The 12405-nt window shown below is 34.8% G+C and overlaps 1 protein-coding gene across 1 annotated transcript; it reads left to right on the top strand.

Annotated features, from left to right (window-relative positions):
- The first annotated feature begins 4471 nt into the window (after nt 1–4471).
- On the top strand, nt 4472–11259 carry LOC105437044. Its single transcript, XM_011663217.2, has 7 exons — nt 4472–4662; nt 5981–6044; nt 6972–7090; nt 7532–7636; nt 8742–8804; nt 9950–10036; nt 11068–11259. The coding sequence occupies exons 1-7, from the start codon at nt 4588–4590 to the stop codon at nt 11128–11130; spliced, it is 576 nt and encodes a 191-aa protein (XP_011661519.2). The 5' UTR covers nt 4472–4587; the 3' UTR covers nt 11131–11259.
- Nucleotides 11260–12405: the final 1146 nt, after the last annotated feature.

Raw genomic sequence — 12405 nt, 5'->3', positions numbered from 1 at the left:
TAAACCCCTACTGTCCTACTTGTAGCTACTTGCTCCTCTATATAGAAAAGTTCCCCAATCGGTGCCTGTTGGTCCTCATGATCCTCTTTTTCTTATGTTAAATGAGAGCTGAGTTAATGAGATAGCCACCTGTCAGTGACCTCGCTGTGTGGTCTCATCCCTCCTAGCCACACTAGTGTTGATACGCTTTAAAGAGCATTCTCCATATTGGGCGCAAACGATTCATCCGCTCCAAAGCATTCTGGATTGACGGAACAAATGTGATATTATATTGATTGATTAGAGAAATTCACATACTATCGATTAGATGTCCTCTGTAAATTTTTGATAATGATTATATATAATATAATATAATATATTTTGAAAGGGTATATTATCTCCGTGTATTTCCACAGTTTGAGTCCCATGATTGGTCAGAGTTGTCATACATACATATTTTAACTAAGCCATAAAAAAATGCCTCAATAAGGTACCTCATGTGACTCTACTCTAAGCATTAAAACGAATTCTTCCGAAAGGTTTGCATACTATGTTTAAAAAGTGTTAATGTTAACATAACACGCAAGTGATTGCGGGCTGCTGCTGGTCTTGGTTCACAGCATGACATTTAATCTTTTGTTTTGTGCTTGCCCAACAAAGAGGTCCCCCCCCCCCCCCCCCCCCCCCCCCCCCCCCCCCCCCCCAATTGCGCTTATCTCTTTGACGAACAGGGTTGTATATTGGCCAAACTCTGCTTATCAGTTGCTCTGGTAAGAATTTGTGGATCACGCCATCTGCGGCTTGTAGCATTTAGGGAAAAAGAGATCGTAAGTAGGATAAAAAAAAAACGGCCAGATTCTTGACTAGTCATGCCATAACATTATTTATAACATCTTTTAATGTTCCAGCTCCCTGATCTAACTTGGCCATCTGGGAGAGATGGATTATGTTCTACATAATATTCAGTATAATACTGTGATGTTTTAAAAACAATCGAAATAACCAACAAATTGCCTCGGTCCTGCTGTAAGTCACATGAATTGCTCACAACAAGTGGTATACGGGACTACACAAATATGTAGCATGAACATAAGAATAAAGATAATCAATTAAAAAGGAAAATGTTACTGAATATTTGACAGTTACAAACCCGTTTGTTTATCGGTAATGTTTTGATAACTTGTTATTTACTACAGGCCTTTTATACAGATGCCATGGTCTTTGGTTTCGTCATATGGCTCTTTCTGTTACCAGTTCATGTAAGTGAAGACAAACTCAAAATATTTCGTTTTTTCTATTTTTCTACACCTTTCCATGCTTATAGTAACAAAGAAATCTACCAACAGGCGTACTCAGTGACTTTAGAGTCCTTTCAACATTTAAGGCATTGAGGTTTTATGAAGAAGCTGAATGGCATTTTGGTAATACCGAATAAAATGTCTTTCATTAGGTTTCGGGCTCCTTGCTAAAGAATATCTAAATAAAATAACCACAAGTGAATTAATGAATTAATAAATGATTACATAAATGAACTAATAAATGAAAAAATAGCACATATCCAGATAATTATTTTGCCAGATAGATAACTAGATGAATGAATATATATTAGATAAACTATATTTATAAATAAATTAACTTAATAATATTTTAATAAATTAACTTATTAATATTTTAATAAATGAATTTATGAATATTTCAATAAATTAATTTATGAATATTTCAAAAAATGAATAACCTAATAAATGAATACATAAAATTACAAATGATAATGATAAGATAATAATACGACACACTCTAAACTATGGAATGCATGATTCTTTTGAGATCTAAGTTGCATACCGTTTGTTTGATAAAGGTTAAAGAATGAGGGTTTTTTTAGTTAAAATTAAACTCTCACCTTTTAGGTCAAATTAAAAGGTGTAATTTCTCAAAAATAGGTAATATGGTTTATATTAAAGTCAGTTCAGAATATATTTAAAGCGTATGAGCTTTAATATAACGTTTTAATAGACATGCAAAGCTTATTTTGTGAATACAAATCGATGCCAATACAGCTATTTATAGAAAAATTGTTGTTCATTTCTTCGAGGGTTCACAATTCCGAAAATGAAAAATGAATCAATTGTCCTAAAATTCGTAGTTCTGGAAACAGTACAGGGTTATATGTTTTATTTTCGGAAGTATGAAACCTATTTCGTTTTCATAATAAGTATAATAATTTAAGTATAATAATTTATTGTCCTTTTCAGGAAATTTGTTTTCCACTGGTTACAGAGTATTGCGATACAGATATATAAATGAAATATTACAGGACAGTGATAAACATACACATATGATAAACATACAATAAATGAGGTAATATATATGTAAGCCACGGTATATATGGTGGTCAAAGAGGTAATATCAGATTCCATTTTACATAATATGAAGCTAAATTATTTAATATCAATGATTATTCCTTAGTAAATCTTAAAATGATAATAAATACATAAATCATTATTATTGTCATTTGTATCATTATTATTATTATTATTAATAATAATTCATTATACTGAATAACTAATTTCAAATTTGGTATTACGAACCCTCTTTTAATTTCGAAATTCAAAGTAGGAACTTTTAGAGTTACGAATCTTTGGGATATATATTTTCAAACTTGGATGCAGATGAGTTATTTCAGGATTTCAATTTCCAGATGACCTGTTTGCTGTGCGTAGTCTCACTCCTCCAGGTGTTTCGTACGGAGAGTGGAAAGGAAGCACCGGAACACGACATCATGTACTGAAAACATGACGGTCACGTGACTCCTATAACCATACAAGTACAAAAATTTCACGGTCGGAAGAAAGCTAGTAATCAACATATTTTGGTGACTTTCCTTCTTTGTAATTTAGTGCAGAATTATTCAGTTTAGAAGATTATGAAACAACAGCTCCCCAAAAAGTGTGATAAGATATAGCATGTGATACAAAAGAGAATTAATTTTATTTCAATACTTATTATCACAATTAGTGATACAGTCTATATCAGAAATGTTATATTTCCATAGGCCTAATAGTGCTTGAAATTGAATATCCTTGAAAAAAAATTGTTGATACATATGATTTCTATAAAGTTTTACATACAGGACAACGTTTTTCAATTCAATTTATATAAAGAGTATAGTTTTAACAAAATGAACATGTATTGTACATTAAGTTTTAACAGTGAACTTTCATGTATGTTCGAGTATAACAGTGATACGATATATATATATACATATGAAAGAGAGAGAGAGAGAGAGAGAGAGAGGGAGAGAGAGAGAGAGAGTGTGTGTAAGAGGGAGGAAGAGAGATAGAGAGAGAGAGAGAGAGAGAGAGAGAGAGAGAAGAAAAAGAGAGAGAGAGAAAGCGAGAGATGGAGAGAGAGAAATAGAGATTTTAGATAATTCAACTAACTAGAAATTATCAGCATCCCAATATTTTACTAAAGATGAAATTATATACTTGGTAGAGACATTTTGTGTGTTCCACATGAAAATGTGAAGATAACATTTGTGGGTTATCGTATTACATTGTAGCGCCGGAAGTGAAACTATATAATTATATCAGAACGTGCGCAGTAGAAACAATCATTATTTTACTATTATTAAGAGCAATCAAATCAAAGAGGTACTTTCCAATTAAAAATGAATTTGACAAGGATTAGAATTAGTAATACATGAGAATCGTAAATCATACTAAGTATAAAGATCACTTCAGTCTTATAATAATAAATTAACTATTCCGATTTTCTCTCTCGTAGTTGTAATCCACTGAACGTAAATAATTCCTAAGTTGAACAAAAAGGCCCAATTTTGTCAGTGGTTTCTTTTCATGATAAGTTGGTATTAAAAATAGCGATTTTATATAGGTATTTCGGCCCATTCATGAAGACTGAAGATCAATCTAAATAATCGTTCAACTATTTTGTCCTTCCGTTTTGTTGTCTTTTACGTATACAAAAAAACATTTTGAGTGCTCGTCTCAGTATATTATAGACCAGAATATGTAAACCATTTAAATTTCATTGTGAATAATACAGATTAAAAAGAAAAATATACCTAAATACTAGATCTGTATTGTTGTTAATATGCTTAATCGAAGTTTGAGATTTGAAAGTAAAATAGTATTTTGATCAAATTCCTCGATCCTGAAATAATGTGTGTCAAAGCCATATATAAACAGGGTTTGACCAACTTGGTTTCATTCGGTCACTTCATGGCATGGATTCGTGTGTTAGTAAATTAATAAACTAATAAATAGTCGATAAAATACATTATCAAAACGTAGAAAATGAAATGGGACAGTTTGGGTATTCCTCGCCCCTCACCAGCCCCCATATTTACTTGAGGATGGGGGGGGGGGGGAACGCTTTAGTCGCTACAGCAATGCATATACATTCCACAGAATGACTAATAATAACGCATACAAATGTCAACAACCTTTCCTGCGTTCTGCGAATGTGTGGGCTCATATCCGCAGTTACAACTCTATAATTGATATTAGTATCTGATATTGCGATTCATATACCAGCAGCTTGCTATTTTATCTGTAACTGATATAATTGAGTATTATAAGAGTGTGCAATATGGCGATTATGACGCGGTGTGTTTGTTTCCCCAATACTCGAAGCGGATCAATAGCTGCAGCAGTCTATTCGTTGGTAAGTCGAATCATGTTTATATTTGTAGTTATTTATACAATTGTATGAGCATGATAAAGGAAAATAAAAATGTTAGCTGCGTATGTGTTGAGGTCAGTACCGTTTATACACTGAGCCCGGCCGTTGCATAAACATTACTATCGTTGGTAACTTTGCCATTACTACTAATTACCATGCCAATTAACTTGTTACCATTACTAGTGATAAGCAACGAGGAGAAGGGAGACATTGACTTTTTATCAAAAATTGTTTGCATTTCTGTTTAGGATTAATCTTAGTTGACATCACTAATGATCTATGGTATTGTAAGACTCCACATAATTCAGATTATGGATCCGGATACTTAATATATACATGCATGCTTATGCTCAAAATCCTTCGAAGGAACCGATAACGTAATATTTTCCAAGCATTTCCCCCAATATAAGTTTATCACAGACACTTGTGATTAAAAAGAGATCACAAACATTGTAATCATGACCAAATTATGATATCGCATTTCTTTGAGACACAAAATTCCGACTCCTATTTCTTCCTCTTATCTTTTACGATTGTATTTTAATGTTTAACAGTAATTATAAACTCCAAGCCAAAGAAAATCATATTTGTTAATAATCAAATCGTTTGTAACTTCACGAGAACCAAGATCGACAAAACGAAACTATTATGTCATAAAACGTATTTCGAATACATGTTACGTCACATCATATCAAATCATGTATTTGTAATGCACGTTGGTCTTTATTAAGGTTACAGTACTTAATAGAAGCGGAAATTGTGAATATTCTATCTAAACAATGAAAGCATAATGAAATGTACTTTACAACGTTTAGATTTAACCTACTAAATACGTAACGGTGATGTTATTTCCTTGTTGTGTTTTTGTTTGAACTGAACGCCTTTTCCACGGTTAGTTGGTTAAGCCAATATAGATTTAGTCGAGCTTCAAATGTTTCATTGTTAGTGCGTGGAATATCTACTATTTATTAAATGATGATGCAATAATAGGTACGTATGGAAGAACTTTTGAACTTGAATATCCCCATCCCTTTTCCTTGCTTATATACCTGCATCTCTCTCTTCCTCGGTACCTCTTCCTTCCCCCCCCCCCTCACGCACACATACACTCACACACACACATACTCTCTCTCTCTCTCCCTTTCGCTGTCTATATGTCTCTCTCTCTGTCTCTCTCTGTCTCTCTCCCTCTCTCCTTCCTTCCTCTCTTTCTCTTTTTTCTCTGTCTCTCTCCATCTCTCCCCTCTCTCTCTCTCTCTCTTCCTCCCTCGTTCTCTCGTTCTCTCTCTCTCTCTTGTAGATCTACAGCGTAGGATATATTGCGATATGGATCATACAATTCATAGGTCTTCAATCGAGTACCAGTAAGTCTAAAACAATTTGATTTACAAGAAATAAAATAAAGCTGTAATATCGACTTAGAATGATGTTGTTCTTCTGGCCTCTAACATGTATAGACCAAATTGTATGGACTCTTAATAGTATCTTGGTAATATTGTTCAGATGAGAGAAAGTGGTGCTAAGGTAGTGACTTCAATGCTATAGATGTACAATTAAAGATATTCTGACAGTTTGAGTGAAAACGGATCATTATTAATGATATAAATTGGGAAAGACTGATCTGATCGATTCCTTAATTCTCCCAACTATATTATTACATCTTAGGTGAATGCAAATCGTCATAAAGCAATGAATTGGCTCTTCATACCATTCTAGACATATCAGTATTGACATATTTTTAAAAGCCTGTCTTTTGTCTTTTCTTCATGGAAAAACCGTTGGGAAAATTCAGAAATGGTTGGGAGAATTTACTCTTAATCACTGTTAGAGGGTGTTGCACAGTGACACCTTCACAGAAAACCATAGATATCTTTGTGGTTTGAGAATTTGTTCAGGATTTTTTGCATTTTAGAGGGTTAGTACAGTAGAAGGAATATAATGAGTACATTTCATGCAAAAATTATGCAATTCTTTCATCAACTTTCAACGATGTTACCGAGTAACTTTAATAGTATCTTGGTACCGTTTCCATTTAAAAGAAAATGCAAGTCAAGTGTCAGACCATTTGATTTGTTTTCTACTCATTAATTAGTGTTCACTATTTACTGTAATCCTCTCACGAAATGTGTAAATGCCGTATGAAATAAATTCAAGGAATGAACATGAGAAATTGTTACATATTCGAATGATTTTGCTTGTGAATTCAACTTGCAAAACGTAAATTTCACATTTTGAGGGATTTGGAAAAATGAATTTATCGATGATTTCTTTTGGTCAATGTCTGCATGTAGGTGGTATTGAGAATGTTTCAGCTTATGGATATGGAGTTTATGCAGCTTATATCATCGACATTATCGTACTTGGTCCCCTTTTCATCACTTCAATCATCCTTCTTATAGGCGTGTTAAAGGTACGTGAAGATAAATTATGTCGTGGTCTAATGTATACTTCATCGGACTGTCAATCATATGGTTCGAGTCCCGCCAAGCCACTTTTGTTCTTTGGCAAGACATTAAGCCATATTTGCCATATTCGTATACTTTATCATTTCATAATATTCTCTATTTCTTCTTACAACCGTCCCTACTTCTTCGTTCTTTACCTCGCATCAGCTCTCTTTCCCTTTCTCTCTTATCCCCTTCTGCTGACTCATCCCCCCCCCCCCCCCCTCGAGCTCCTGTCTTTCTTCCTCTAACACCCTATTTTCCCTTGTACTCTTTCTTAGTGATCATGCTTAGGAAATTTAACTTTGATGTCGAAGATTTCACTGTCTATTATTTAGTCTGATCATTACTGTTTTATTGTTGTTCATGTATGTATTTGTATTGTTGTTTATATTTTGTTATTGCAGAACACTAAATGCCTACTGATCCCTTACATGGTGGCTATAACAGCTTTGATTGTCTTCCAAGCCGTTGCATGGTTTGTTCAACTCTTTAGCTGGTACAAACTGAATGTGAGTATATCATTATCGCTTGGAATTGGAGGGAATTTCCAGTCAATTTTAATTGATAATAACGGGGTCTTCTTAACACAGGGCAGCTCCACCAGTATATATTAGCGCTACTCCTTCTTGGGGGTCCTACAGTTTTTGTTTTACCCCAGCAATAAGCCAGTTCACGGTTGCAGTCTGAACATGAGCAGATAAAGGTCATTGCAGAACAATTTTTGAAAAAAAGGAGGCGAAATACTGGACACGTGCTCATGAAAGTTATGTAGTCATTATTCATTCATGCACATTCAGTGCACTCCATGATACACAGGTGGAATTATGCTTTGAAAAGGGAAAACAAAGACTATTTTTATAGCACCTCCATCGCTGTAGGAGTGATTATTTCAAAATGTACAAAGTGGGACCTCTTCATGTTTTGAAGATCTGTGGATAATCGGGGTCGGCATTGCAGTAATGTGCTTACCGTGAACTGGTCTATTGCCAAGTACGCAAATAAACCTGGGTGGGAAGAGGTAAATGTGGATTAACGTCTTAACAAAGGACGTTTAGTGCCGAGATCAACCCTTGTATTGAGAGTCAAGTGACTGAACCACTATACAGCCGCATTTTCCACTGGTATAGAATTCAAACTAATCGTGAACTTGCTAATCTTTAAAAGAAAGTCATATTAGAAGTAATACACATGTAATAATACATTTTCAACAACTGTCGTGATACCGTTCACTACAAATCATACTGTGGTGTATGGCAATTTCGTTCGAGATATTCTGCAGATCTTGAAACCTTTTAACTTTCAGACTTTTTCAACATGAATGTCCGTCCTTGGGAGGGGGGGGGGAGGTATTACACTGAACGTTCAAACGTGCTTGGGTTGTATATAATTGAAAGAGAGTGAGAGAGAGAGAGAGAGAGAGAGATAGAGAGAGAGAGAGAGAGAGAGAGAGAGAGAAGATATAGAACACGAGAATTACTTAAAGATCCAGTAGGATTTAGAGGAAAATAAATTATCAAATAACAACATGTTTCAGTATGCAATATTATTAGAGTATTTTTATTTTAATACATTGGGATGATTTTTTTTTTATTTCTTTGTTTTCTTTTGATATAGGACAAAATAGAAACATCTTTATACATCAGCCTCGCTGCCTGGATTGTGCTGGCAGTTATAAATGTGAGTTTTTGTATCACCCTTTTATCAATCATGCATGCATGTTAATGTATAGTGTAAATTCTCTGTTTTTGTTCTTTCTACGCGCAATGCTTATACATGATACATGTAGCTTCGGTGCAGATTCTAATCGACTTGCGCATTTTGACCGTAGGTGGGGTCAATACAAATTAAATCGAATGGCAGGATCAACCGACGAACCGTTCACGATCAAGCAGTAGTACTCTCCTTTACTGAGCGGGAGTTGGACAACCATTTGATTACTGAAATTAGAATGTCAAACAACAATGAATGAATACAAGAGAGTGAGATAGTGTGTGAGAGAGAGAGAGAGAGAGAGAGCGAGAGAGCGAGAGAGAGAGAGAGAGAGAGAGAGAGAGAGGGGGGGGGGGGAGGGGAGGGGGGAGGGAAGGGAAGGAGAGGATGAGTATAAAACTATCAAGATGTCAAGGAGATGGGTAGATTACAATTAATGTATGAAAGTGGGATTATTTCATGACAATTGGAAAATTAAACGGGAAGATTGTATTGTTTGTAGGCCTGAACATAAGGTATTATTCGAGGTATAAAGCATGGTGTCAGCAATTGAATTGTTGTTTAAATTGTATGATGATATTTCTTTTTATTTGTTATATATCTTATTCACGCATTTAGTGCTCAAATAAAAATGGACAATTCTTGAATTTAGAGTGATTTGAATAAATCCGTACACAATTATTCAAAATGACAGAAACTGACATATTTCACTTTTCAATTCTTTGATGATGATATATTCAGGCTTGAAATAATATAGATGTATGACATATGGCATAGAAATACTTTGTTAATGGATAAATCTCATGGAAAGTGTTATAATTATTTCTTCTTATTCTTCGTCTTTATCTTCTTGTTTTTTAATTTTTATTATTATCATTATCATTATTATTATCATTTGAAGTAGTACATGTAGTAGTAGTAGTAGTAGTAGTAGTAGTAGTAGTAGTAGTAGTAGTAGTAGTAGTAGTAGTAGTAATTGTTATCGTTGTTGTTGTTGTTGTTGTTTAATCATCTTTATTATTTGTTTATTTATGTAGTTATTTCTGTATTTAAAAAAAAATCGTTCAGTATTTCATATTTTTGGTTGTGGCCTTTTGTGTTGTTTCTTGCAGGTGATATGTCTTCTCTGCGTCATTGCGCAGTACCAAACTCTCCGGGAAAGTTCTGACCAGGAACATGACGTCACTGTCGCCTATACAGTAAGGTCATACTCTTAAAGGTTGATTAGTAGTACTGATAAAAATTCGTGATAATAATGTTATGGATTTATCAGCGCTTTACATATTTGTTTTTACCACGGTCAATGGATTCAGGCTGGTTTGAACACAACGTATGCACATTCTCCGCTCCCCGGGGAGCATTCCAACCAGGTGCCATTTCACAGGTGCTCATTATGCTGAACAAACTGTAATGAATTTCGCATCCTACCGGGTATCCATTTGACACCTGGGTGGAGGGTGGCAAAAAAGGATTAATATCTTGCCTAAGGACTTTATACAGCTTATGTGTTATAGTCTTCCTGTTGGCACGTCTCAGTGGCGGATCAAGGGGCACGTGCCCCTCCCCCTGCCCCCCCAAAAATAAAAAAAAATTAGTGCTCACTACTTGCTCACACTATCTCCCCCCCTCCACTGAGTGAATTTTCGCCGAGTGATGGCGCGATACCGAGAACCGGTTCAGAGCCATCTATGCTCGGCCATCTCTCGGCTTAACGGGTACAGTCGGCGAATAAAAAAGGTAATGGTTCTCGGGATCGCGCCATCACTCGGGTTTTAGTTTGAATTGACGTTAAAGATAAACTTGAGTTCTGGTAATGCGATTGCATTGTGAAAGAAAAGGTGTGGAATGGATCAGAAAAGTTGATCATATAGCATGTAAGTAATGGTGTGTAATGCAAGGTTCTGGAGTCATCAAAATCATCATAAATTTGGAAGAGTCTTGGTAAAGTAACAGTCACTTACACGGAAAGATGGGTATGGGACAACACACATGGTTTCGGGGCTGGTACTACCCTGATTTTCTTATCTTTCTATGCTCATTACTCAGCCAGTATACATTTTCTTCCAAAATTGTTTGGCACATGACATTTATTTGTAATCTTGAACATTCAGTGTAAGTTTCGTTAGATTCTGTGAGAATTCATTTTATTTTTTTTACCAGAACTCAAGTTTATCTTTAAGTTGAATTTCGAGATTTGAAGTCGATTTCTCTTGTTGTTTCATTGATACAGCCCACCCGTCCAAAGGATATCACCGCACCGACCGAGACTACTGTGGCATCGTACCCAGTCTAAAGCCAGTAAGCACAGCCAGCAGTGGTAAACAACACCAGCCTTGCTCTTAACACCTACAACTTACAACCAATCGCTGTCCTAACAGACAAGATGGACATGCTCCTGTTTTAATTTAGATTAATTTAAAAAGACAACTATTGTAGTGGTCTGGACATTCACAACAAAGGATTGTACATTCATTAACGAAACAAACAAAAAAGTCAATTTGGTACTGCAATACATGCATATTGAATGTGTTGATAATAATATTCAAAGCAATTTTCAATTCAAATGTTTTTCTGTTTCCAACAAAATATTACAAATCAATTATAATCATTTACAACAATCAAGGAATACATATTGGAAACATAGGGGTCCACTAAAAAAACAATGCTTGTACAATAAATTGTGGACCCCTCAAATGATAGTTAGGAATAATGAGTAATTAATTTAACAAACAGGAAGGCATTGGTTTGTTTAATCTTTCATTCCCCCGTAACACCCCTCCCCCCCCCCAAAAAAAAAAAGAAGAAGAAGAAGAATAGGCTTATACACAAACAAATGTCTTAATGTTATGTAAATCAATAGATAACAAAGCCTGATTTCACACTTTCATTGTAATTATACACGCTCGCCGTGAGGACTGACGTCTCTCGCCCCAATATCAACATCAAGGTTCTTTTTTTAATTTTGCGGGTGAACGCAGCAAACGAGAGATTAATATTTCCGCTTTAAAAAAATTTAAAAAAACTTTTTCCCTACAGTATAGTTAAAAAGGTATTTTAGAAAACCCAATGTCTGCCCGAATAAAATATAACGGTTGTCCGAATATTAGATGACGAATACCTAATGATAAAAACAATTATTAGGTACAGTACAAACACCAATCATTCATTTATACCAGGTATGTACAGTGCAAAATGTGAACAAAAACCTCAGAAGATAATTAAACAGCAATTCAGACACGACAGATGTGATGAGTCAGCCGAAATCGCCGAATCGCAAATTTATCAATTAATTGCAATTTCTGTTCAAACTGTAACTGATATCAAACTAGTGTCATGGTACGTATAATAGCCGATTGCAAGTAGCCAGTAATTATCTCTGTCTTTACTCATGGAAATATTGTTCATTCGTATATGTTTCCAATTGTGCTTCCCTTTTTAGTTGAAGAGTATGATAACAATTCAATTTCAGTGGCGAACAGTTAGATCTGTTAGGATAAGATTACCTACATAAAGTTAGGAGATGAAGTAAGAATTGACTCTGCGTTATTTATTGATTGATACATAAGAC

Source organism: Strongylocentrotus purpuratus, unplaced genomic scaffold (assembly GCF_000002235.5).
Source record: "Strongylocentrotus purpuratus isolate Spur 01 unplaced genomic scaffold, Spur_5.0 spur5_scaffold_11, whole genome shotgun sequence".
Classification (NCBI taxonomy): Eukaryota; Metazoa; Echinodermata; class Echinoidea; order Camarodonta; family Strongylocentrotidae; genus Strongylocentrotus; species Strongylocentrotus purpuratus.
This window is presented reverse-complemented; position numbering and strand designations above follow the sequence as displayed.

Coding starts and splice junctions, on each gene's coding strand:
- LOC105437044 (XM_011663217.2), top strand. CDS start 4,588: ATGGCGATTATGACGCGGTGTGTTTGTTTCCCCAATACTCGAAGCGGA. Junction 7,637..8,741: donor TTAGCTGGTACAAACTGAAT/GTGAGTATATCA, acceptor CTTTTGATATAG/GACAAAATAGAAACATCTTT. Junction 8,805..9,949: donor TTGTGCTGGCAGTTATAAAT/GTGAGTTTTTGT, acceptor TGTTTCTTGCAG/GTGATATGTCTTCTCTGCGT.